This window comes from Hemitrygon akajei, chromosome 5, assembly GCF_048418815.1.
Source record: "Hemitrygon akajei chromosome 5, sHemAka1.3, whole genome shotgun sequence".
NCBI classification, from domain to species: Eukaryota; Metazoa; Chordata; class Chondrichthyes; order Myliobatiformes; family Dasyatidae; genus Hemitrygon; species Hemitrygon akajei.
In genome coordinates this window covers 32,206,900-32,231,686 of record NC_133128.1, presented here as the reverse complement: position 1 = coordinate 32,231,686, position 24,787 = coordinate 32,206,900, and the positions used below count along the sequence as shown (strand labels likewise).

At 38.9% G+C, this 24,787-nt stretch overlaps 1 protein-coding gene across 8 annotated transcripts in view; it reads right to left on the bottom strand.

Moving 5' to 3' along the window:
• Positions 1-24,787, bottom strand: part of cmss1 (cms1 ribosomal small subunit homolog) — a 290,453-nt gene that overhangs the window by 14,837 nt on the left and 250,829 nt on the right. For 7 of the 8 annotated variants that reach the window (XM_073045151.1, XM_073045147.1, XM_073045150.1 and 4 more), the window contains 4 exons: positions 6,769-6,874; positions 4,046-4,123; positions 2,800-2,926; positions 269-328 (listed from right to left, as the gene is read on the bottom strand). In XM_073045151.1, the coding sequence (XP_072901252.1) occupies positions 269-328; positions 2,800-2,926; positions 4,046-4,123; positions 6,769-6,858 (355 nt within the window). In that variant the 5' untranslated portion in view covers positions 6,859-6,874. Of the gene's footprint in view, positions 1-268; positions 329-2,799; positions 2,927-4,045; positions 4,124-6,768; positions 6,875-22,206; positions 22,314-24,787 lie in introns of those variants that run through there. The other variant, XM_073045155.1, reaches the window with a different exon arrangement.

The window sequence follows — 24,787 nt, the reverse complement described above, 5'->3', positions numbered from 1 at the left end:
ACACTTCTCTTATCAACCAGTTAGTATACTTTTTTAAACATTCCTAATTGCTGAAGTCATAAATATTAGTCAATGTGGTAATGTTTTTCCATTGTGTTGCTTTGGACACTTTGATCTCTGCCATTCTGCCTGTTCTGTAACAGAAGTCTATATTTTCTCAAACTGATTTCAAGTTCTCAGGTAATAACAAGAATGGAGATGTGAAAAAGTAAACTGTCTGAACTTGTGGTATAACGTACAGAAATTTATAGCGCAATAACTGACTTACCTTGCTTAAGATAGGAGGATGGCGTATGCGTGAGATCATTGTTCTTAAGAAAGCAAGAATCTAAAAACAACAGAAGTAAAAGCGTCATGATGAACAAAATAAACCTGAACTTTTTTTAAAACCACATAATATCAAGGTAGAGAACAGCCACAGGCTTGTAAGCATCTCAAAGGCATTTTAGAAACTGATTCACCAACTACTATAATAACAGGAATAACAAGTTACTAGTGACAGTATAACATCACAGGTAATAACACCGTATTGTGGAAACGTATATAATTCGCAGCCATCGACATTGATTTGGGATTCACTCTAAGAGACTGGTCTAATGTGATGACGTACTTTCATTGCACTTTGTGTTCCGTGTTTGGAGTACCATAAAGGAGTTGCTAAAAACATAAAACACCTCCGCCATTTTTATTTGTGAAAAGCTACAACACCACAAGGAGAGAATGGTGTTACCAGAATTTTACTGGAACTCCAAAATACAAAGAGAGATTACAAGAACCAGGGAAATTCATAAATTCAGCGAAATTTATAAGGTTTTATGGAGAGTTTCACAATTGGAGACTTTGAAACGTAACTTTGCCTTGAACTTAGATCAAGAAAGAAAAGTAGAGTTAGCAATAGTGAAGTGGGAATACAGAGTAAAAAGTAAAATCATAAATCAGCAGACACTGACATTTGAGGAAATATTTCATAATTCTGAATAAACCATAAAATGAGCAATAAAGACTTTACCAGAGGATGACCCATCCATGACTAATTAAAAAAGTTAACAATGAGATTAGGCTTTAAATAACAGTAATGTCAGAGACTTGTTCTTAACCTGCTTTATAGCAAAATACATTGGTAGGAAACCAGAGGGAAAAAGGCAGGAAGTTACTAAATTAATTATTACTAAAAAAGAGTACTAGGCAAATATCTAGCATGTCAAGTTCCCATGACGACATGCCCTACATCAAGGGATCTTAGAAAGAAATGGCTGCCGACATGATGGATGCTCTGGTTCGTTGCTAAGTTCTGGAACCATCCTGTGGATCAGAAATCACAAACATAATGACCTATTGAAATAATGAAAAAGGGGAAAAAAAGGGAAATTATAGGCTCATTTGTCTAACATCTGTTTGAGAAAATGCTGGAATCTTTTGTTAAGGAAGTAGTAGCAAAAAAAATATACATATGAAAAAAGAACACAAAACAGTAATCAGTTATAATGGGTTAGTAAAAGGGAAATTGCTGTAATAGATTTCTTTGAAAACAAAACAAACAGCATTAATAAAAGGGAACATACGGATGTAGTGCATTTGGATTAGCAAAAAGCATTTGATAAAGCACCACATAGAATATTATCGAACCACGTCCGTTTTCCACTCACTTGTTATTCGTAGATCTGCTCGCTTGCAAAATTTACCTACTGCTTCACTTCAAATTGTACTTCTAGAGCAAGTATTATCAGAGTATGAACAGGTACCCATGGATACAAGGTACTTATAGAATTTTGGCAAGTGTGGGCCACAGTAGGGATTGGAACCAAGGTCCACAGTGTGGGCCACAGACAGGAGTCCACAGTGTGGGCTCAGGCAGGAATCCATAGTTTTGTAGGTGAAATGAAGACACACGGAAAGCAAGTTGTAACTCTGCAAAGGGAATAGATAAACGAGTGAGGAGAAACTTGGCAGACGGAGTGTGCGTGGGAAGTTGGGAGGTCATCCTGTTAGTAGGGTAAACAGCAAAAGCAAAGATCACGCAATGCTGTAGGGCAGAGGGATTCTGGTGTCTTTTCACGCAAAATGCAAAGTTAGTATGCACATACAAAACAGAAACACACATGTAATGTAGATCTTTATTACAAAATGAGTACAGAAGAAGAGCACATCTTACAAGAACTGCACATGATGAGACTACTCAGAGTACTGAGAATGGCTTAGGTGTTCATATTTAAAGAGAGGTAATGTTATTGAAATATAAAAGATTCTACAGAGAAGATGTTGAGACGATGTTATTTCATAGAAGAATCTATAACTTGAGGTGTCAGAGTAAGGAATCACCAATTTATAGCAGAGAACTTGGCTCAGAGGGTCATCTTTGACATCCCTCATGGAGACTGAATCATAGAATTTATTCAAGACTGAGAAAGACAGGTTTATGGACCATAGCAGAGTTGAGAGTAATGGGGAATTGGCAGAAGGGTAAGATCTGATCAGCCACGTTATTAAATAGCATGCTTGAGAAGTCACATGGTATAATACAGCTCCAACTTATAATATTTTCAAGTTCCTATACATAAAGTGGCTTAAGAAAATGTTATGATAAAAATATGATCTTCAATGGGTACTAATATTCATTATATTACTCCAGTTTCTGGCCGCTGAAGGTAGGAAGTACAGTACATTCAAATGAATCCATTTCATGTTGAATATTTTAAACATGTCCTGACTAGGTCATCAGAATTTAAGTTCCTCTTTTTGCAGAAATAATAGTCTTCAATGGGTGAAAGTGTTATTTTATGTTTAAGATGTTTTCCATACCTGGTATTTTCAGCTCCTCAAGTTCTATTACTGAACGTTCATTTTGGAAGTACTGGGTGATCGTTTTCTGCAAATCAGCAGGGGTAGCAGGTGTTGGAGCAGATTTTGCAAGAACATCCGAGATCTTCTACGTTTACAAACAACACAAATTAAAATTACCAACTTTGGAAAAGCACAATAAGGACCACATTGATCACCTCCAGCCTCATTCCTAATATAGCAAACATTTTGAGATGACAAGTTTTGAAATCAAAATTAAATAAATTATATCTCTCAAACAAGAGGATACATGTCAATGCTCTCCCATGTTAGTGCTTAAAGTTCTTAATATGACAAGTCAATGGAGGAATTTGACAAGTCAATGGAGGGACTTGCCCAGAAAAAGAAAAAAAAACTGCTGTTGGCTCACCTTGCTGTCACAATATTCCTAAATACAGAAGCTTAAAGAATATTTTGAAGGATGGGCTACTGATAGCAAAAATAGTCTTCCAACTATCCAGTTACAGAAATATGCTCTGCATCCATGGCTGAGGTCGAAAGAATTATTGAAAAGCTTGTTGATATGGATTTGGAATCTAATAATACCCATGAATAATAACAATGAAGCAGAAGGTAGGCAGGGGAATCAAGCCCTTTCATTGGAGAACTCCAAACATTATGTGCTAGTTTAGGAATAGAAGAAACTATCGGAATGTAAAAGCTTCATGCAGATAGCTAAACTGAAAAATGTAAGAGGTGTCCCACATGCTGGAAAACATTGGATGAAGTGGGTGCATAATACAGGTGACTGCATTTAACTGGGCAAAATAGTCAAATTGGAGTAACAACCTTGTGCTTACAGGCCTGGAAGGTCTAGTCTGTGAATTGGCTAAGTGTCAATGCTAAGAACGGGGAAGGAATTCACACAGGAAGCTTTGTGACAGAAGTAAACAGAATTAGATGACAAGGAAATCATAAAGGATTAAAGGGGGGAAAACTACAATTATAGTTGGGTTGGGGGACCCATAGGAGCTGTTTCTGAAGATGATGTTAGGCTTAGAAAGATATAAATCCAATGAAAATGAAAGTCACTGACATTGATGGCAAACATGGATGCCAAGAGGGTCACCCTCTTAGAGAGTTAAGTAACGTCACGGAGATGCCAGGGCTTAAGCAAGCTGAAGGTTGAATAAGCAAAACTGACTCTCATGTACAGAGGGATCTGAGTGTTTCCATACACACTCATTTATTTTCATCTTTTATTTACCTTTTTTCTCTTCCTCTTTTTAGGTGGACTTGTTTCAGGTTGTTCCTCTATTAATACATCTGTAAAAAAATCTGTTTGCTGTAAAATATAAACATAGTCACCACCACAAAGAGAAAATCTGCAGATGCTAGAAATGCAAACAACACGCACACAAAATGCTGAAGGAACTCAGCAGGTCAGGCAGCATCCATGGAAAAGAGTACAGACAACATTTCGGGCGACCCTTCAGCAGGACTGGAGAAAAAAGATGAGTCAGAGTAAGAAAGTGGGGGAGGTGTTGGAAAAGGACCAGGTATTTGAGGGCAGGGTGGAAGATGGAGGCAAAGCTGATGAAGTCGACCAGACTGCAAGCGTGTAGGAAGCCGCACCAATGCAGTTGTTGACGTAGCGTAGGAAAAACTGGAGAGTGAAACTAGTGAAGGCTTGGAACATAGACTGTTCCACATAGCCGACAAACAGGCAGGTATAGCTGGGACCCATGGCTACCCCTTTTGTCTGAAGGAAGTGGGAGGTGCCAAAGAAGAAATTATTAAGATTGAGGACAAGTTCTGCCAGAAGGAAGAGAGTTGTGGTGGAGGGGAACTGGTTGGGTCTAGTGTCCAGAAAGAAGTGGAGAGCTTTGAGGTCTTCCTGGCGGGGGTTGGAGATGTATAGGGACTGGACATCCAAGTGAAAATAAGGTGACTGGGGCCAGGGAACTTGAAATTATTGAAGTGATGAAGAACGTGGTAAGTGCCATGGATGTAGGTAGGAATAGACTAAACCAAGGGGATAAAACAGAGATGAAGTATGCAGATAAGAATTCAGTGGGGCAAGAACAAGCAGATACAATGGGTCTATCTGAACAGACAGGTTTGTGGATCTTGGGTAGGAGGTAGAAACGGGAGGTGTTGGGTGAGGGAACTATGAGGTTGGTGGTAGTGGATGGGGGATCCCCAGAATTAATAAAGTCGGTGATGGTGTGGGAGACAATGGCCTAGGGCTCCTTAGTGGGGTCTTGTTCAAGGGGTAATAAGGAAGCCCCCAGGCCTCAGGAAGGGAGAGGTCAGTCTGCTAGACTACCACAGCACCCCATTATCTGTGGGTTTGATGGTGAGGTTAGGATTGGTGCGGAGGCAGTGGAGAGTAGAGCATTTGGACGGAGTGAGGTTGGAATTGGAGAGGTGACGTCGATACAGTTGATGTCCCGTCGGCAGTTGGCAATGAAAAGATCCTGCCTCAGAGAGGGGAAGGTTGAAGAATAATCAATACTATCAGTCCCATACTTTCAATAAGGTCATGGCTCATGAGTGACATCAATGAGTAAAGCCTCTGCACAACAAAAAGCAGGAATGGCCCTCAAAATGGATACAACATGTGAAAACTATTTCAATTTAATAAAACTGGTTGTAATTTATTTTAGAATATACTTTAGCTGTAACAATTAAAACTGCTTTGGCAATTAATAATGTTTTGTTTATAGACAGTCATGAATTCAATCATTTCATTTCTGGGGTTACAATTATTTCTTGTGAATTTCTCTACCTATGTTCTTCAGAATTACCTCAGCCTATTCTATTTCATTGAAGGGGGGGGGGTCATAAACTTTGCAATGATCAAACATAGTTCCATTAAATTAATTCAATTGGAAAATATTGTGCAAAATGTCAGTTTGATTTGCATATTAGATGCACTAATTGGGCAATATTTGTGATTAGCCAAGATAGAATGTGCATCTGACAATGTCAGGATGCATCAAAGCTGACTAACTATTAAACTATTCTTGAAATTCTTTTCACATTAGCAATGGCAGCTCAAGAGTCATACAGCAATTAATCTGATGTTAGTCACAACATCATGAGAAGTTGTAGCCTGCATACATGGGGAACTTCATCATGGAAAATAATCTTTCAGCATACTAAACATTAATCTGTTGCTGTAGATTGCTTACCACGTCATACTCAAATCCACTTTCAATTTGGAATGCCTGCATTGATTCCAATAATTAATTAAAAATGGCAATGAAGAGTATGAATATGTCTAAGCACTGCTTGTTCCTTTCACAAAATTTCCATATCAGGTCTGCTGCAAATGATATTATTCCTCGTGCAAAATTCTGTCCAGTCCTAACCCATGGTGCTGATTTTCTTTAACTGTGCAATGTAATTTCTGGGCCTAAATTCTTTGGTATATCAAAGGAACTTCCAATCGATTTTTTTCCCCTTAATAAGTCTTTATGCATATTACATTTCTTTATTTGAAAGAACTTGTGATCAATGCCATCATTCTGTGCAGTATGTTCTCTCATCATATTCTACAAGAATAAAATCTACTGGTCCTTTTTCTGTGTCTGAGGTCTCAAGTACAGTCCGTGCTGCATACCTTTAACAAACAAGTGGTATTTGGGCACATTACCTAAGAATATCAAGATAGCTTGGAGCACTCTTGCTTTTCAAACAATACATAAGAATATTAACTTAGTTCAGCCTTAAATATTATTTCCAGTCTTAAGAAACAAACCTGGAATTGAAGATTGGTCTGTGATTTAGACAAGAAATCTAGTCAGGTTAGCACATGTTTGATCAAGGGCAAACAGTATTTTGATTGCTGGCATGGTCTATGTGCAATAGCTTCAATGGTATTCAGCATAAGTCCTCCATAACTAGATAATGTGTTTAATAAATAAAATATTTTGCCACTAAATAATAAATCACACAAATGACTCATCAAATTTCTTGCATTACCTTTCTGCATTTTTTGACTACAGAAGGCTCTCCAGTCTCATCTCCCTTCTTTTTTTTTCTTGTGATGTTATGCTCAGATGGATTATTCATTTTTTTTCAGAAGTGTCTGAATGGAATTGAAGGAAACATTTTAAAACTCATTCGCAATTTCTGAGATTACTTTCGGAATAATGTACATACAGTATGCAGAGTTAATGGTGGCACCATTGTAAAATGTTCCATGCCTCTAGAAGTAATACGTGATCAGCATAGGACAGTGACTTGATCCCTCTGCAATTTCATGTCATGCAGAGAAAGGCTTAAGTGCTGCCCAAATCCTGAAAAACTGAAGTGGCATTAACAGATGATAACATAAGTCACTATGTTCACAGTAAGCAAAACTCCTCCATTATTTGCAATAGCACTTTCAAGTTCTGGCCTTTGACTCAACTTTTACCATAGCACATTTGTGTTAATCTTCTCAACCACATCCTCACGTTTGGATGTCTGCATCCCTATTAGAACTCATATTTACTCCTAACCCCATAATTATGTTGTCAAATCAGAGTCTCGGGTTTGAGCACATCTACCACACATTTACATTAATCCTCTTCACTGCTTTCACTTTCCAAAAAGATCTGTTCCATTAATGTAAAAAATGTTTCACATCTCCAAATTCATTTTCTTCTTCCAGGAATGAAGGTGCTGTTCATCCCTGCAAGTCCATGTTTGAACCTGACTAACAATTTCCAATCCTGCCAAAGCAGGGAAATGGTCGTAACCAAAATCACTAGTGCCATTGTCTGTGTTCGCTGCAATAATTTGTCACTTCTTGGTATTTTCCAACTTAATGATCGACTTTGATGTGGTCAACTACACCTTCCTCAGAGTCTTTGGGTCACAAAGCATTGCAGCACAGAAACAATCCCTGCAACCCAATGTGTCCACACAAGCCATTAAGTACCCATTTATATAAGTGGCACAAGGGTCTGTGCCTCCAATACCTGCTCTAGGCGTTTCAAGATTTATATCACCCTTCAGGTGAAACATTATTTCCCTCAGATCAAAATTTCCTATCCCTTACCTTAAACACTTGGTTACAGATATCTCTGCTGAAATAAAAGGCTCTCACACTTTACCCTAGCTATGCCCTTTGTAATTATATCTACTGCAATTATGCCCTCTCCCACTCCAAGGAAAACAAACTCAGCGTATTCAGTGTCTCCTCTTGACCAAAATGCACCTTTGCAAACAACATGATGAATCATCGGTGCACTTTCTCTAGTGCAATCACATCCTTGCTATAATGTAGCAACCAGTACTTCTGCTCTGGCCTAACTAGTGATTTATATAGTTGTGCCATAATTCCCTAGCTCTTATATTCAATGTCCCAACTAAACGAAGGCAAGCATTCCAGAACTATGTTGTCTACATAGTTAAAGTCTTTATGCATTTTCGGATACCTACACCTAGATTCATCTATTTCTTAGTACTTCACAGGAATTCACTATCCTAATCAAAGAACTTACATTTTCCAGGACCGAACCAGATGGACACCACCACAGAATTTTGAAAGAGGTAGCTGAAGAGATTTGTGGAGGCATTTGAAATGATCATTCAAGAATCACTAGATTCTGGAATGGTTCTAGAGGACTAGGAAATTGAAAATGGCACTCCACTCTAAGATGTTGGAGCCCATTATTAAGAATGAAGTTTTGGGATACTTGGAGGCACATAATAAAGTAGGCCAAGGTCAGCATTGTCTCCTTCAGAGAAATCTTGCCTGACAAATCTGTTAGAAATCTTTGAGGAAATAACAGGCAGGATAGACAAAGGAGAGTACTTGGGTTTTACTAACTTGGATTTTCAGAAGGCCTTCAACAAGGTGCTGCACATGATAAGAATCCACGGTATTACAGGAAAGATACTGGCATGGATAGAAGATTGACTGACTGGAAGCAAAGAGTTGGAATAAAGAGGGCCTATTCTGGTTGGCTGCCAGTGACAAGTGGAATTCTGCAGGGATTGATATTGGGACCACTTCTTTTTATGTTATATGTCAAAAATTTGGATGACAGAATTAATGGCTCTGTGGTCAAGTTTGCAGATGCTACAAAGATAGTGTATGGTCATATCATGCACTTTGGTAGAAGGAATAAAGGCATTCTAAATGGGGAGAAAATTCAAAAATCTGAGGTGAAATGGGACCTGGGAGTTCTTCTGTAAGATTCCGTACAGGTTAACTTGCAGGTTGAGTTGATGATAAGGAAGGTAAATGCAATGTTAGAATTTATTTCGAGAGGACTAGAATATAAGAGCAAGGATGTGACGTCGAGGCTTTAAAGGCATTGGTCAGAGTGCACTTGGAGTATTGTAAGCAGTTTTGAGCTCCTTATCTGAGAAAAGGTATGCTGGCATTGGAGAAGGTCCACAGAAGGTTCATGAGAATTATTCCAGGAATGAAAAGGTTAACATATGAGCAGCATTTGATAGCTCTGGGCCTGTACTCATTGAGGCTTAAAAAAATACAAGGGGATCTCATTGAAACCTATTGAATATTGAAAGGCCTAGACAGAATGGATGTAGAAAGGATGTTTCATATAGTGGGTGAGTCTAAGACCAGAGGGCACAGCCTCAGAATAGAGGGACGCTCATTAGAATAGAGATGAAGAGGAATTTCTTTAGCCAGAGGGTGGTGAATCTGTGGAATTCATTGCTACAGTCAGCTATGGAGGCCAAGTTATTGTGTATACTTAAAGCAAAGGTTGACAGGTTCTTGTTGAGATAGAGTGTCAAAGGTTATGGAGAGAAGGCAGAAGAATAGGATTGAGAGGGATAATATATCAGCCATGATGGATTTGCAGGGTAAACCTGATGGGCCAAGTGGCCTAATTCTGCTCCTATGGTATGTGTTGTGGTCTTCTGGTCTATACTTCACCTGCCACAGCTCTGACTATTTCCTGGACTTATTAAAATAGTTCTATAGCTGGAAACCATCTTTTCAACTATTAATAACATCCCCAATTTTTGTGTTATGAACGAAACATTCAGTCAGGTTAATAATGTAAAACTGAGCACTGCATCCAGGATACACTTTAGTCAAAGAATACCAATTATAGGAAAAATACTTGACTTTCATTCTTTGCTTCATATCACCAAGCTGATTTGGGATTTAATCTATTTTCCAATTTCTTTCTCTACTACCTCTAACGCTGGATAATACTGTATCCAATCATACCCAGTGTATCTTCACCTTTACCATCTGCTTCAGCTTTGTCTATTACCCCTTAAGTTTCACAAGAAATCTATTCTTGGGCATCTCGTTGCAGATGATGCCCCTCAGTGCCACATGCACACTCATTGTTTTGTTTTGAACTCTCCAATACTTCAGTGTTGTCACACTGCTCATCAGATATCATCACAGGGCTATGATTTCCTCCAGAAATCACTGGAAAGCCTGAAGCCATTTGTCTTGGCTTCTACCTATACATTATCACCGGCTGATGTCGATAGTTCATGATCTCAACCAACCACAAGCCGAACTTCTGAGATAATTCTTTCCCCAGCATGAAGTTTCAGCTTTGCTTGCATACAATTCATTGAAATGTCCTGGAATGTTCTCTATAAATGAAATATTTTGTTAAATATTAATCATAAAAGATATTCTACCTAAATTCTATTTTATGTTTTTTTTTACAGAAGATAGATTAAAATTCGATCTTTACAACCCATTCTTACTAACAAAAGTGTTTTGCTTAGTGAAACTATAATTTGTCTAACAGGTAACTCTCCCTCTCCTTAATATTGCAAGAATAAAGGAGCTGGTTGTGGACTACAGGAGGAATGGAGACAGGCTAACCCCTATTCTCATCAATGGATCTGGGATTGCGAGGGTAAACAACTTTAAATAGATAGATAGATAGATAGATACTTTATTCATCCCCATGGGGAAATTCAACTTTTTTTCCAATGTCCCATACACTTGTTGTAGCAAAACTAATTACATACAATACTTAACTCAGTAAAAAATATGATATGCATCTAAATCACTATCTCAAAAAGCATTAATAATAGCTTTTAAAAAGTTCTTAAGTCCTTGGCATACACATCACTGAGGATCTCACATGGTCTGTACATATCAACTGTGTGGTGGAAAAAGGCACAACAGCACCTCTTTCACCTCAGACGGCTGATGAAGTTTGGTATGGGCCCCCAAATCCTAACTACTTTCTATAGAGGCACAATTGAGAGCATCCTGACTGGCTGTATCACCTCCTGGTATGGGAACTGTACCTCCCTCAATCGCAGGACTCTGCAGAGAGTGGTGTGGACAGCCCAGCGCATCTGCAGTTGTGAACTTCCCACTATTCACGACATTTACAAAGACAAGTGTGTAAAAAGGGCCCGAAGGATCATTGGGGACCCGAGTCTCCCCCAACCACAAATTGTTCCAGCTGCTATCATCCGTGAAACGATACCACAGCATAAAAGTCAAGACAGCTTCTTCTACCAGGCCATCAGACTGTTTAACTCATGCTGACACAACTGTATTTTTATGTTATATTGACTATCCTATTGTACATACAAACGTTTGTACTATTTATTATAAATTGCACATTTAGACAGAGACATAACATAAAGATTTTTACTCCTCATGTATGTGAAGGAAGAAAGTAATAAAGTCAATTCAATTTAATGCATATTTTAAAATTATGGGCAATTATTCTTCCTTAGAAAATGCATCAATTTATTTTGAATGCTTCTCATGTAGACTTGCAAAAAATGAACAATCACCACAGTGATGGAGATTTGAAAGGGTAATAACTCCAATTTCACATCAACCCCCCCTCCCCTATCCACCTCCCTTTCCCCTCACCTGGCTTCATCTATCACTTTCTAACTTGTATTCCTGCCCCTCTCCCCACTTTCTTATTCCGGCTTCTTCTCCCTTCCTTTCCAGTCCTGATGAAGGGGTCTCAGCCAGAAACATTAACTCCTTATTCTGGACTTGCAGCATCTGCAAAATCTCTTGTGTTCATTACCTTCAATTTCCATTCCTTTGCACCCCAGTTTTGCTAATTACTGACTGCTTAAGTCAGACCTTCTAATATTAACTGTGAAAAAACATATATGCAAAAAATAGGTGTGAAGTCAATGATTGCATTATTTCAATATTTTAAAATATTAAAGTCTTTATATAAAATATATTGATGTTGTAATAATTCCAAAAGATCAGAAATACAACTCTAGCACATTGCTAGAGCCAAGTACAATGAATTCAGTTAATAAAGCTCAAACTGCCTCTATTTTATTTCATGATTACCCACATTTTCCTATATTTTCCCATAGGAGTTATTAGTTGTCATTCTGTTTCCTTCAGCTCAGAGAGTGGAATGATCTAACCTACTGCTCTCTTGACAGTCTAACAGGATGTGAACTTGTCGTGGGACAAGTTTACTAAGCTAATTTATTTCCCTTTTCCTTACAACTAAAATATCCAGCTAATAAACTACACCATCTGTGATTCCTTTAACATAGATTGGCTGTACTCCGAAGAAACACTGTAAAAACACAAAATGTACACAGTATGTGTTTAGAAGGCTGAAGAATAACATCTGTTTATTGTTGCAAGAGATATTTCTTATAGATGTGACTGGAGGATTCTTTCAAATGGGGCTTACTGAACTATGTATCATGATTTAATGCACAATATTTTACCAATAAAAACATTTCTTTAAATTTATAACTGACATGGAAAACAAAATATACTGAGGTCAATACATAAATGACAATATTTTCCAATGCAGTTTTATTTAATTATAAGTATGAAAACTACTTTTGGAAAGTTAATCTGAGGAGTTACTCTGCAGAAGTGACCTCCTAAAAATAATCCATGTAAATGTTAACTTACTATTACATAAAATTTTCTATAAATTTTTGAACAAATTGTGGATATTATCAAAGCTACTCTGCTATTCAATGACTCATATGTCACTAAACACCATATGATTTATAATCGTACAAACAAGAGGGCTAATTGTTCGTGTAATGACTAAAATTACAATTGAAGTTAATGTTAAAAAAGGCCAATTATCAGCATCTGGTATTATCTACCTCTTCACTGTCTGAAGTGTGTAGCCATCCATTTATAATATTTACAGTAGTTCTGCAGCAACTGTTGTTACTTTTCATTTACAATTCTCTCCCTCATGACTTCTACTCAAGGGCTCTTAATAGAATATCTGACAATAGCTGATCTCATCATCGATATCCATGAAGTTTCTTGTCAAGGGATTTAAACTTTCCACACATAACACAAGAACAATTCTATTAGTTTTACTTGCAAAGGTATTGTAAGATGATCCTTTAAGTGGTTTAGTTGAAATAGATGCATGCATTGCAATAGGATTGGAGTGTTCCAAAAATATACTGTGTGGGATGAAACTTGTAAATCACAGGGATAGTAAGAATGCAATTTCCTTCACAGAACCGTTTGGAACAAATCTCTCAGTCAATATATCCTTATTAATTTTTGCCAAGGTCAAGTGACATCAGGTCATGCTATAATGGGAATAATTTGGAATGCATCGTTTTTACATTTGTTCTTTTATCATGATGAGTGAAATTGAAACAAAGCAAGAACTTAAAACAATGTAATTTTCTCACTCATTTTGCTTATTGCAGAATGTCTTTACATTGTGTAAACCCGCAGAGCAAATGGGATGAGGGAAATAAAAATGGGACCACTAGCTGTTCTGCTCAGTGCGAACATGGATTTAATGGAATGAGTTAACTCACAAGCTGCATGTATTATACATACTACTGCACAACCACCCTGAATGTCCTTCAACAGTCAATATGGAAGCTCCATATAGCGCTAACTTAGTATCTGAATAAATTTAATTTATATATAATGAAGGGAGAAAATTTCCAAAAGGAGAATTAACAGTTTACAATATGATATATAAATTGACTAATACCTAGAACTTATACCAGAAATTTAAAAATGAGCAATATAAGCCAATTCCACTAAAATGTAGAACCAGATATTTTCAGGCTGGCTACTAGGGGAATGGAAGACTGAAGAAAGGGTCAAAGTGCATGACAGAAGTCAGTATTGCCAATTTATGAATCCTGTGAGGCCACATTTTAAAAAAAAAGGAAACAGCAAACATAATTTATGATTCCTCTTGAAAATTCAGGGAGACACTCTCAACAACTAGATAATATTATTAAAAGCAGCAAAACAGCATTTTTAGACCATAAACCACAATCACAAGCCTGGTGGGTAACATATTCCAAGTTAGCTCTCCATTTCCTGTCAAAAACTGATTCCAGTCCTGACGAAGGGTCTCGGCCCGAAACGTCGACAGCGCTTCTCCCTATCGATGCTGCCTGGCCTGCTGTGTTCTACCAGCATTTTGTGTGTGTTGTTGTTCCATAACTGAACATAGGCCATAGCATGATGAGAAGTAAAAGGTGAAATGATCAATAATGAAATTGTGAGATTTAGGGAGGAAACAAATCACAAAATAAATGGAAGATTTGAGGTCACATGATCTAATTTAATCTATTAAAATTGCCAACCTTTGCAAAAATGCGCAGTTATCCAAAGGAAATATAAAATTGCAAGTAAAAACAATGAACTATCATTTGAAAGTCACAGTTCAGCTATAATTAAACAAAGAAAGTTACAAGAGGTCCAGGTACGACTCTGGAAAGCCACCACATGGACAAAGTGGCAAAGAAGGATGCTTGACAGTTGTGGCAGAGTGTGAACGCTATCTCGTTTTATACAGTAAAATCAAGCGACATGGGTGACAAAAGGACTTTGCTTCCAGATTAACTTAATGCATTCTATGCTCACTTTGACTGTCAAAACATAGAGAAACCGTCACAAACTCCAATGGCCCATGATGATCACATGATCTGTCTCTGAGGCTGATGGGTGACTATCTTTCAGGAGTGCGAACCCACAGCAAGAATCTGGCCCAGATGGGACCTGGCTGAAAACTACAGCCCTGTGTTAATCAACTGACTGGAATGTTGACTGAGATCTTTAACCTCTCCCTTCAGCACTCTAAGGTATCCACCTGCTTCAAGCAGGCTTCACTCATACCAGTGCCTAAGAAGAACATGGTAACCTGCCTCAATAACTACCGTAGAGTAGCGCTTACATCCAGAATGATGTAATGTTTTGAGAGGTTAATGATGAAACATAATAACTCCTGCTCCAGAAGTGACTTAGATCTGCCCCAATTTGCCAACCAGCGCAACTGATCCACAGCAGGTGCCATCTAATTGGCTCTTCACTCGACCCTGAAATATCTAGACAGCTAAGATACAAGCATCAGGATGCTCGGCACTCAATATTATCATCCCCTTAAAGTAATCAATAAGCTTCAAGACCCTGACCTCAATACACCCTTGCGCAATTGGATCCTCGATTTCATCACTTGCAGACACCAGTCAGTTCAGATTGGCAACAAGATCTCTTCCACAATCTCCATCAGCTGCACCACAAGGTGGTGTGCTTAGCCCTCTGCTCTACTCACTTTACACTTACGACTGTGTTGCGAAGCACAGTTCCAATGCCGTATTCAAGTTATTCAAGTTTGCTGACATCACTGTTGTAGGAAAATCAAAGATGGTGAGGAATCAGCATATAGGAGGGAGAGTGAAAATCTGACTGGGTAGTGCAACAACAACAATCTCTTAATGTCAGCAAGACCAAGAAGCTCTGAGTATTGACATCAGGAGAAGGAAACCAGAGGTCTATGAGCCAGTCCTCATTGGGGGATCAGAGGTGAAGCAGGTCAGCAGATTTTAAATTAGAAACATAGAAAACCTACAGCACAATACAGGCCCTTCGGCCCACAATGCTGTGCTGAACATATCCTTACCTTAGAACTACCTAGGCTTACCCATAGCCCTCTATTTTTCTAAGCTCCATGTATCCATCCAGGACTCTCTTAAAAGACCCTATCGTTTCTGCCTCTACCACCACTACCGGCAGCCCACTCCACCCACTCGCCACTCTCTGCGTAAAAAACTTGCCCCTGACATCTCCTCTGTACCTACTTCCAAGCACCTTAAAACTATGCCCTCTCATGCTAGCCATTTCAGCCCTGGGAAAAAGCCTCCGACTATCCACTATGTCTCTCATTATCTTGTACACCTCTTCTGTGTTACCATTTCAGAGGACCTGTCCTGGACCCAGCACGCAAGTGTAATTACAAAGAAGGCATGGCAGTTGGCAGTGTCTCTGCTTTCTTAGGAGTCTGCAAAGATTCCGCATGATATCTAAAACTTTAACAAATTTCCATAGTATACTGACTGGCTACATCAAAGCCTTGTATGGAAACACCAATATCCTTGAATGGAAAATCCTACAAAAAGTAGATGGACACAGCCCAGTCCATCACAGGTAAATGATCCAAGTAAATAACCTTACAGGATGTGTGCAAATTCTTTGCTTCAGATCTGTCTTTAATTATAAATTATGGGTCCATCACTGGTAAAGCCCTCCCCAGCACTGAGCACATCTACATGGAGCATTGTCACGAGAAAGCAGCATTCCTCATCAAGGACCCGCACCACCTCGGTTATGCTCTCTTCTTGCTGCTGCCATCAGGAAGAAGATACATGGACCTCAGGTCTCAGACCATCAGGATCAGGAACAGTTATTACCCCTCAAACATCAGCTCATGAAACAACGGGGATAACTTCACTCATCTTCACTTGCCTCATCACTTCCCACAACCTATGGACTCGCTTTTAAGGACTCTTCATGGTCTCAATATCTATTGCTTAATTTATTTATTATTATTGTATTTTTATTTTTTCTCACCTCAAGCTGGTAAACCTGAGGTGTGGACTTTACCAAGCACACTAATTTCTCAATTGCTGGGAGCTTTTGGACTATTCTAGTGGTGTTTAATTTTGTGGTTTTCTGAAGATCTACATAAATATTACTACGTAGGCCTAATTTTTTAAAGCAATTGTGTAGTGAGTTTGGGATGACACCAGTTGCAGATATTACAATTGGGACATTGTGTGTACCCTGTTCATTTTCCATAGTTTTTTAAAAATTTCTTCCTTTAGTTCAGCATATTTCTAGTGTTTTAATTACTGCCAAATTAAACTTTTCTCTTTCTGGGAAGGGGTCTCCAGCTCTGAGCCAGGCATTTGATGTTACCTTGTTGACATCTAGTCTGCTAAGATCGTGGGGATGTTTACCATGCTTAGCAAAGCTCTTCCACTGATTAGCTTTTTCTTCTGTAGTGATAATTTCTTCATTTTTATGAGTTGTGCTTTCATTTAAATTTAGTGGTGTGTACTTCTTATCAGACCTGCATTTGTTCAATGGAGCCCAGAATCCTGCTTTCATTGATGAAAATATATCCTTGTACCTGTTTTTAATGTCTTTTATTCTCTTCCTCCTTCTGTCCAAGGTAGTGTGTGTTCACATATACATGTGGTTTCCTAAAATTTGTCATTTCAATTCTTATTTTTCTTTGTAAATTGTCCAGATCGGTATGACAAAAGAATACGTTAATATGGGTATAGCGAGAGTATTGCCTTTGTTATAATTTTACAATTGAGCTCTGTCAGATTTTCTTAAGCCTTGAAGTAAATTCTGTCAAAAGTTTTCCCTTTATCACGCTATGATCTATTTTCTTTGCTTGTTGACATCCCAATTACTTATTTTCATCCATCAGTTGTATCCTGATGCTGTTTTATATCCTACTAGCTCGATTGCAACTTTCTTTATGTTTAATGTTCTGCACTTATCTAGTCAAAAATTCATGATTATATCTTTAGAAAATAGTTCCACTATTTGAATTAATTGATTTAGCTTACAGATTTCGCTTACAAGGAGAATATAATTTCAAATCATCCATGTAGAGAAGGTGTGTCAAGGCATAATTTGTTTGGTTGCTTCTGATTTGATACCCTATTTTCATCCAATTCAGTGAAATAGAGGGAAGGTTTAAAGCTAGGCAAAGCATTGTGGGCTTAGAGAGTGACCCTGAAAAATGCCTCTGTGTATTTTGATAACAGTGGTTGTTCTTTTTTGGTTTTCAATAGATAGGGTGATTATAGTATGCCAATGCTTCATCAAATGTTGTAGGAATTCCACAAGCATTGGGTGTACTTATATATAAAAAAATATATATATATAAAGAATTTATTATTATTTCTTTGTTTTGTATTTGTTTGTTGTCTTTTTACACACTGGTCGTATGCCCAGCTGGTGTGGTCTTTCATTGATAATATTATCGTTATTGGATTTATTGAGTATGCCCAAAGAAAATGAATTTCAGGGTTATATATGGTGACATATATGTACTTGGATAGTTTCAAAGGGATTATTTTATAATCTCTCTTGAGTGCTTCGCTCTGATTTTTAGTGCTCCACCACTAATAACTATACTTTACATTTTAGGTAGCCCAGAGGCAATTCTGGTGTGTGGAAAGTAGCGTTAGGTATAAGATCAATTACAAACAAACTAAATGAAAGACAAAACATAATAGGCACCCTCTAACACTTCTATTTCATGTGTTCCTGGTCTTCAGTGTGCTAATGTAAAATCAGAACGGAAATAATATATTTTATTTGTTATTTATTCATGAATGAGGGCATAAATTACAAGAATGGCAGTTCCTGTCCATCTTTTGATATCCATAAGATGGTAAAGGTGTACTGCCTTCAGCTACTGCAGTTTGGGAGGTGAAAACATTCCCACAGTGTTAATAGGTAAGGAGATCTAGGATTTTGAACAACCAAGTCAGAATGCAAAGTCATTTGGAGGTGAATGTGCTGATGGTCATGTTCCTGTGCAACTGCCATCTTTGAATTTTGACAGCAGAAATCAAAGTTTGGGAGAAGCTGTTGAAAAACTTATCCAAATTTTGCACTGCATCTGAAAGACAGGACACAGTATAACCATACTGAAGCGACTGAATACTCAGGTAGGTACATCGGTGCTGATTAAAAGGTCTTGTTTGCCCTGTGTACTTTTGAGCTCCTTAAGTGCCAATGGAGCTGAACTCATTTAGAGAAATAAAGGTATTGCTTAATACTACTGACTAATGCCTTGAGGATGGTGGAATGGCTTTAAGAGATCAAGTATCACTTGTAATGCAAGGTGATAACCACTTATCAACAAAACATTGCCAGCGATCTGCAGGAATGAAAGGTATGAACAAAGTATGCAAACATAAAATCACAAAAATGCTATTATGCACAGAAGGTATTCTGTTGATTATGTATTATCTGAACATATCTTTCCTCATGCCTTAGTGGTTGCCAAATCTCTGATAACTATCCCCGCATATATCACACAGGCCAAGTTCTATGCAATATCTGCTTTCTTGTCTGTTGTTTCTCACTATCTTCAACATCAAGATTTGCATTAAGACTCCATGGAATTTAGAAACATAGAAAACCTACAGCACAATACAGGCCCTTCGGCCCACAAAGCTGTGTCAAACATGTACTTACTTTAGAAATTACCTAGGGTTACCCATGTTCTCTATTTTTCTAAGCTTCATGTACTTATCCAGGAGTCTCTTAAAAGACCCTATCGTATCTGCCTCCACCACCGTTGCCCGTAGCCCATTCCACGCATTTACCATTCTGCGTAAAAAACGTACCCTGACATCTCCTCTGTACCTACCTCAAAGCACCTTAAAACTGTGTCCCCTCATGCTACCCATTTCAGCCCTGGAAAAAGTCTCTGACTATCCACACGATCAATGCCTCTCATCATCTTATACACCTCTATCAGGTCACCTCTCATCCTCTGTCACTCCAAAGAGAAAAGGCCGAGTTCACTTAACCTATTCTCATAAGGCATAGTCCCCAATCCAGGCAACATCCTTGTAAATCTTCTCTGCACCCTTTCTAAAGTTTCTACATCCTTCCTGTAGTGAGGTGACCAGAACTGAGCACAGTACTCCAAGTGGGGTCTGACCAGGGTCTTATATAGCAGTACCATTACCTCTTGGCTCTTAAACTCAATCCCACGGTTGATGAAGGCAAATCCACTGTATGCCTTCCTAACTACAGAGTCAACCTGCGCAGCAGCTTTGAGTGTCTTATGGACTCAGACCCCAAGATCCCTCTGATCCTCCACACTGCCAAGAGTCTTACCATTAATACCATATTCTGCCATTATATTTGACCTACCAAAATGAACCACTTAACACTTAAAAACACAAAATGCTGGCAGAACTCAGCAGGCCAGACAGCATCTATGGGAGGAGGCAGTGACGACGTTTCGGGCCGAAATCCTTCATCAGGAGTGAAGTAACATTGGATGGTCGAGGGGGGATAAGAACTGGGGGGAGGGATAAAGTAGAGAGCTAGGAAGTGATAGGCTGGAGGGAAATGGGCTAGGGGGAAGGTGGAGAATTATGGGAAATAAAAGAGAAAGAAAGGTAGGGCTGGGGGGGGGGGGGGGGCTGAAACTGCGAAGCCTCTTCCAGTGATGCCTACACTGAAGAAGTTCAGAAAGAACCCCTCACTATAATCTCCCCCCAGCCCTACCTTTCTTTCTCTTTTATTTCCCATAATTCTCCACCTTCCCCCAGCCCATTTCCCTCCAGCCTATCACTTCCTAGCTCTCTACTTTATCCCTCCCCCCACTTCTTATCCTCCCCTCGACCATCCCATGTTACTTCACTCCTGATGAAGGGTTTCGGCCCGAAACGTCGTCACTACCTCCTCCCACAGATGCTGTCTGGCCTGCTGAGTTCTGCCAGCATTTTGTGTTTTTATTTATTTCCAGCATCTGCAGAGTCACTCGTGTTGCCTTTCACTTCACACTGATCTGGGTTAAACTCAATTTCCCACTTCTCAGCCCAGATTTGCATCCTATCAGTGTCCCGCTGTAAGGTGACAGACCTCCACACTATCCACAACACTCCCAACCTTTGTGTCATCAGTAAATTTACTAACCCATCCCCCTACGTCCTCATCCAGGTCATTTATAAAAATCACGAAGAGAAGGGGTCCTAGAACAGATTCCTGAGGCACACCACTAGTCACCAACCTCCATGCAGAATATGACCCATTTACAACCACTCTTTGCCTTCTGTGGGTAAGCCAATTCTGGATCTACAATGCAAGGTCCCCTTGGATCCCATGCCTCCTTACTTTCTCAATAAGCCTTGCATGGGGTATCTTATCAAATACTTTGCTGAAATCCATATACAGTACACTACATATACTGCTCGACCTTCATCAACATGTTTAGTCACATCCTCAAAAAATTGAATCAGGCTTGTAAGGGACGATCTGCCTTTGACAAAGACATGCTGACTTTTCCGAATCATATTATGCCTCTCCAAATGTTCATAAATCTGGCCTCTCAGGATTTTCTCCATCAACTTACCAACCACTGAAGTAAGACTCACTAGTCTATAATTTCCTGGGCTATTGCTACTCCCTTTCTTAAATAATGGAACAACATCTGCAACCCTCCAATCTCCCAGAATCTCTCCTGTCCCCATTGATAATGCAAAGATCATTGCCAGAGGCTCAACAATCTCGTCCCTCGCCTCCCACAGTAGCCTGGGTTACATCTCATCCAGTTCCGTAGACTTATCCAACTTGATGCTTTCCAAAAGCTCCAGCACATCCTCTTTCTTAATGTCTATATGCTCAAGCTTTTCAATCCGCTGTAAATCATCTGTACAATCGCCAAGATCCTTTTCCATAGTGAATACTGAAGCAAAGTATTCATTAAGTACCTCTGCTATCTACTCTGGTTCCCTACACACTTTTCCACTGTCACAATTGATTGATCCTATTCTCTCATGCCTTAGCCTCTTTCTCTTCGCATGCTTGTAGAATGCCATGGGATTTTCTTTAATCCTGCTCACTAAGGTCTTCTCATGGCCCCTTCTGGCTCTCCTAATTTTATTCTTTAGCTCCTTCCTGCTAGCCTTATAATCTTCTAGATCGCTATCGTTACCTAGTTTTTTGAACCTTTCGTAAGCTTTTATTTTCTTCTTGACTAGATTTTCAACAGCCTTTGTACACTACGGTTCCTGTACCCTACCATCCTTTCCCTGTCTCATTGGAACATACCTATGCAGCACGTCATGCAAATATCCCCTGAACATTTGCTACATTTCCGCTGTACATTTCCCTGAGAACATCTGTTCCCAATTTATGCTTCCAAGTTCCTGCCTGATAGCTTCATATTTCCCCTTACTCCAATTAAACGCTTTCTTAACTTATCTGTTCCTATCCTTCTCCAATGCTATGGTAAAGGAGATAGAATTGTGATCACTATCTCCAAAATGCTCTCCCACTGTGAGACCTGACACCTGACCAGGTTCATTTCCTAATACCAGATCAAGTACAGCCTCTTAGAATTTGAATCTACGAGTGAAATTCTCCATGTCAGTAAATGTTCCGTATGGAATGAAAACAACTAAACTTACCAAAAGTCCCTTACCCTCCATGGGAATAGTGCTTTGGTTCTGATCTCAGGTTCTAAAAGTATCTTCATCATAACAGTCATAGAAATGCATGTGATGGGAAAAAAAATTACAGAGGAATAAGGAAGAAGCAGATTTAGAAAAGAAGAAATCACAGGGGATTTAACTTAAATTAGATTTTACTGTTAGTGCTTTGGAGGCAGGGCTAGGGTTCAGTAATTTTACTCCAGACTATTACTTGTATTATGATCCTAACTGTATTTCTTTCTGCCAGTGATTTCCCCATTGTATTCCGCTGCTGGGCTCCGGCCTGCACTGTGCTGTACCGATCTATATTTCATCTATATAATTTGATTTATCTCCACTAATGTAAACAGCTTGCTTCAATGTTCCATTGCAAATGTGGTTGGAAGCCCTGTTGTATCTGTTGGGGTCTCAGTTTTGTGGCATGCAACAGTGATCCTGATGCTGAAATCAGAATTTGGAAATTATGCAATGTTAAGAGAAAAGATTTGAGTTTTTCAACTTTCTGGGAAATGACAAGAACAAAGTTATTGCATTATACAGATCATTGGAATGTTTGGCTGAGATTTGCTTTGGCTCCATGCTTTCACTTAGGCAGAGGAAGCTTGAAATGGCCTTAGTAATCATGGCTTCCCTCCAACTTTGTACATTCAAGCTTCAAAAATTGCTCAGTGAACTGTCATAACAAGCCACACATTGTGATTAGCTGATATGTTTTTAAACCTTGGCAATAGTAATGATTTTCAGCACTCGGCTGTTAAAGTACAGGGTGACAAGCTGTCTCTCCATCATTGATAAAGCTTCTGATAATACAGGCAACATACAGCAATACACACAAAATGCTGGAGGAACTCAGCAGGCCAGGCAGCATCTATGGAAAAGAGTAGAAAGGGAAGATTTAAACTTCTTCAGGGTAAGAATCCCTGGAAAATACTTCGCAGAGAATACAGCAATGTTCAGTTTGGACTTGCTTGAACTAAAGTCATAAGCAGACAGTGTTTTGCCAAAATACCATAGGATAGCTTTTCACCCAGAAATGTGTTTTGGAATTGAGGGTGATAATTTTTATTAAAATTGTATAATCAGTTTTTCTGGAAACACATTCTAATTATTTGTACAGATTTTCCAATTTGTCCCAGATTAAATCTGGGGAGCGTCCACTGCTATTACTGGAACATCAAATATCTAACAGAACAAGAAAAACAGAATCTAAAAAAGGATTTGATCTATTTTGTATACAAAAGTAGAACTGATCTAATTACTGCAAACTACTGGCAAATTTGATGCAGTGGGAGCACATATCATATTTGGACATAACACCAAGCTCATGCTTGGCTGATAATAAGATGGGCCTTCCCAATCAGACGCTTTAAGCACAGAGAGTGCCTTTGAGATTGTGGCAGTGTAGATTAGACAATTGTCCACATACCTGAGGACTGCAGATTTACTAATAAGGTCTGCAAAAGTAAGCAATGGTCTTTGTCAAGGTTGCCCTCAACTAGTTGTGTAACAGTGATTTGTAATTAACCTCTGTGATCTACGGGCTAGTCATGTTCTGAGATAAACATCAATTGCTGCTAGAAGAAAATCATTTTGGTTAAAGATATAAAATGGGTCTGCCTGAACCTGTTGGTTTTCCAGCGTAAGGGGCGCGTGCAAAAGAATGCTTCCAACAGGCACATTTCAAGATGTAGTGGTAAGCCCATTGTTCATTGCAACGTTGCCATTGCTCCATGGAGAAAAACCACAGTTCAGAATCTTGCTACCATGAGACACAAAGAGGCTGGGTCCTGTGTAACAAGCCCCTCATGAAAGCAGTGCTTAGGGTGAAAACAAGAGAGGAGTGATCATTAGAAGATAATGTACTTCACTGATCATATCAAGAAAGATATGTTCTGAGTGCATATGCTGTACTATAAATTGTATATGTTCTGAATAAAGTATATTAAAAAACAAACACATTTACTACTGTTACCCTTATGTCAGAGGTAGCCAGTTTAATTGGCAGACATACAGCAGTGTTGTGCAATTTGTTTTATATCAGCTACAGGCAGCCAAGTGGAAATCCAGGTATGTTTAAGGTATATTCTAGTCCTCTTCAAATGAATGCTAACACTGCGTTCAACACGATTTAACCTGTAAATGAACCTTTAGGGATTCCTGTACTCGAATTCCCAAATCCCTTTGCACCTTGTATTTCTGAATTTTCTGCCCGTTTAGGAAATAGTTTGCGATTTTATTCCTTCTACCAAAGTGCATGAACCATACACTTCCCAACATTGTATTCCATCTGACACCTCTTTGCCCATTCTCCTAATCTGTCCAAGTCCTTCTGCAGACTCTGTTTGCTTATCACCCCATGCCTTCCACCTATCTTTGTATGGTCCACAAACTTGGCCACAAAGCCATCAATTTCAACATTCAAATCATTGACATACAACATTAAAGGAAGCGGTCCCAACACAGACTCTTGAGGAACACCACTAGACCCGGACAGCCAATCTGAAAAGGATCCCTTTATTTGCACTCTTTGCCTTCTGCCAGTCAGTCAGTGCTCTTC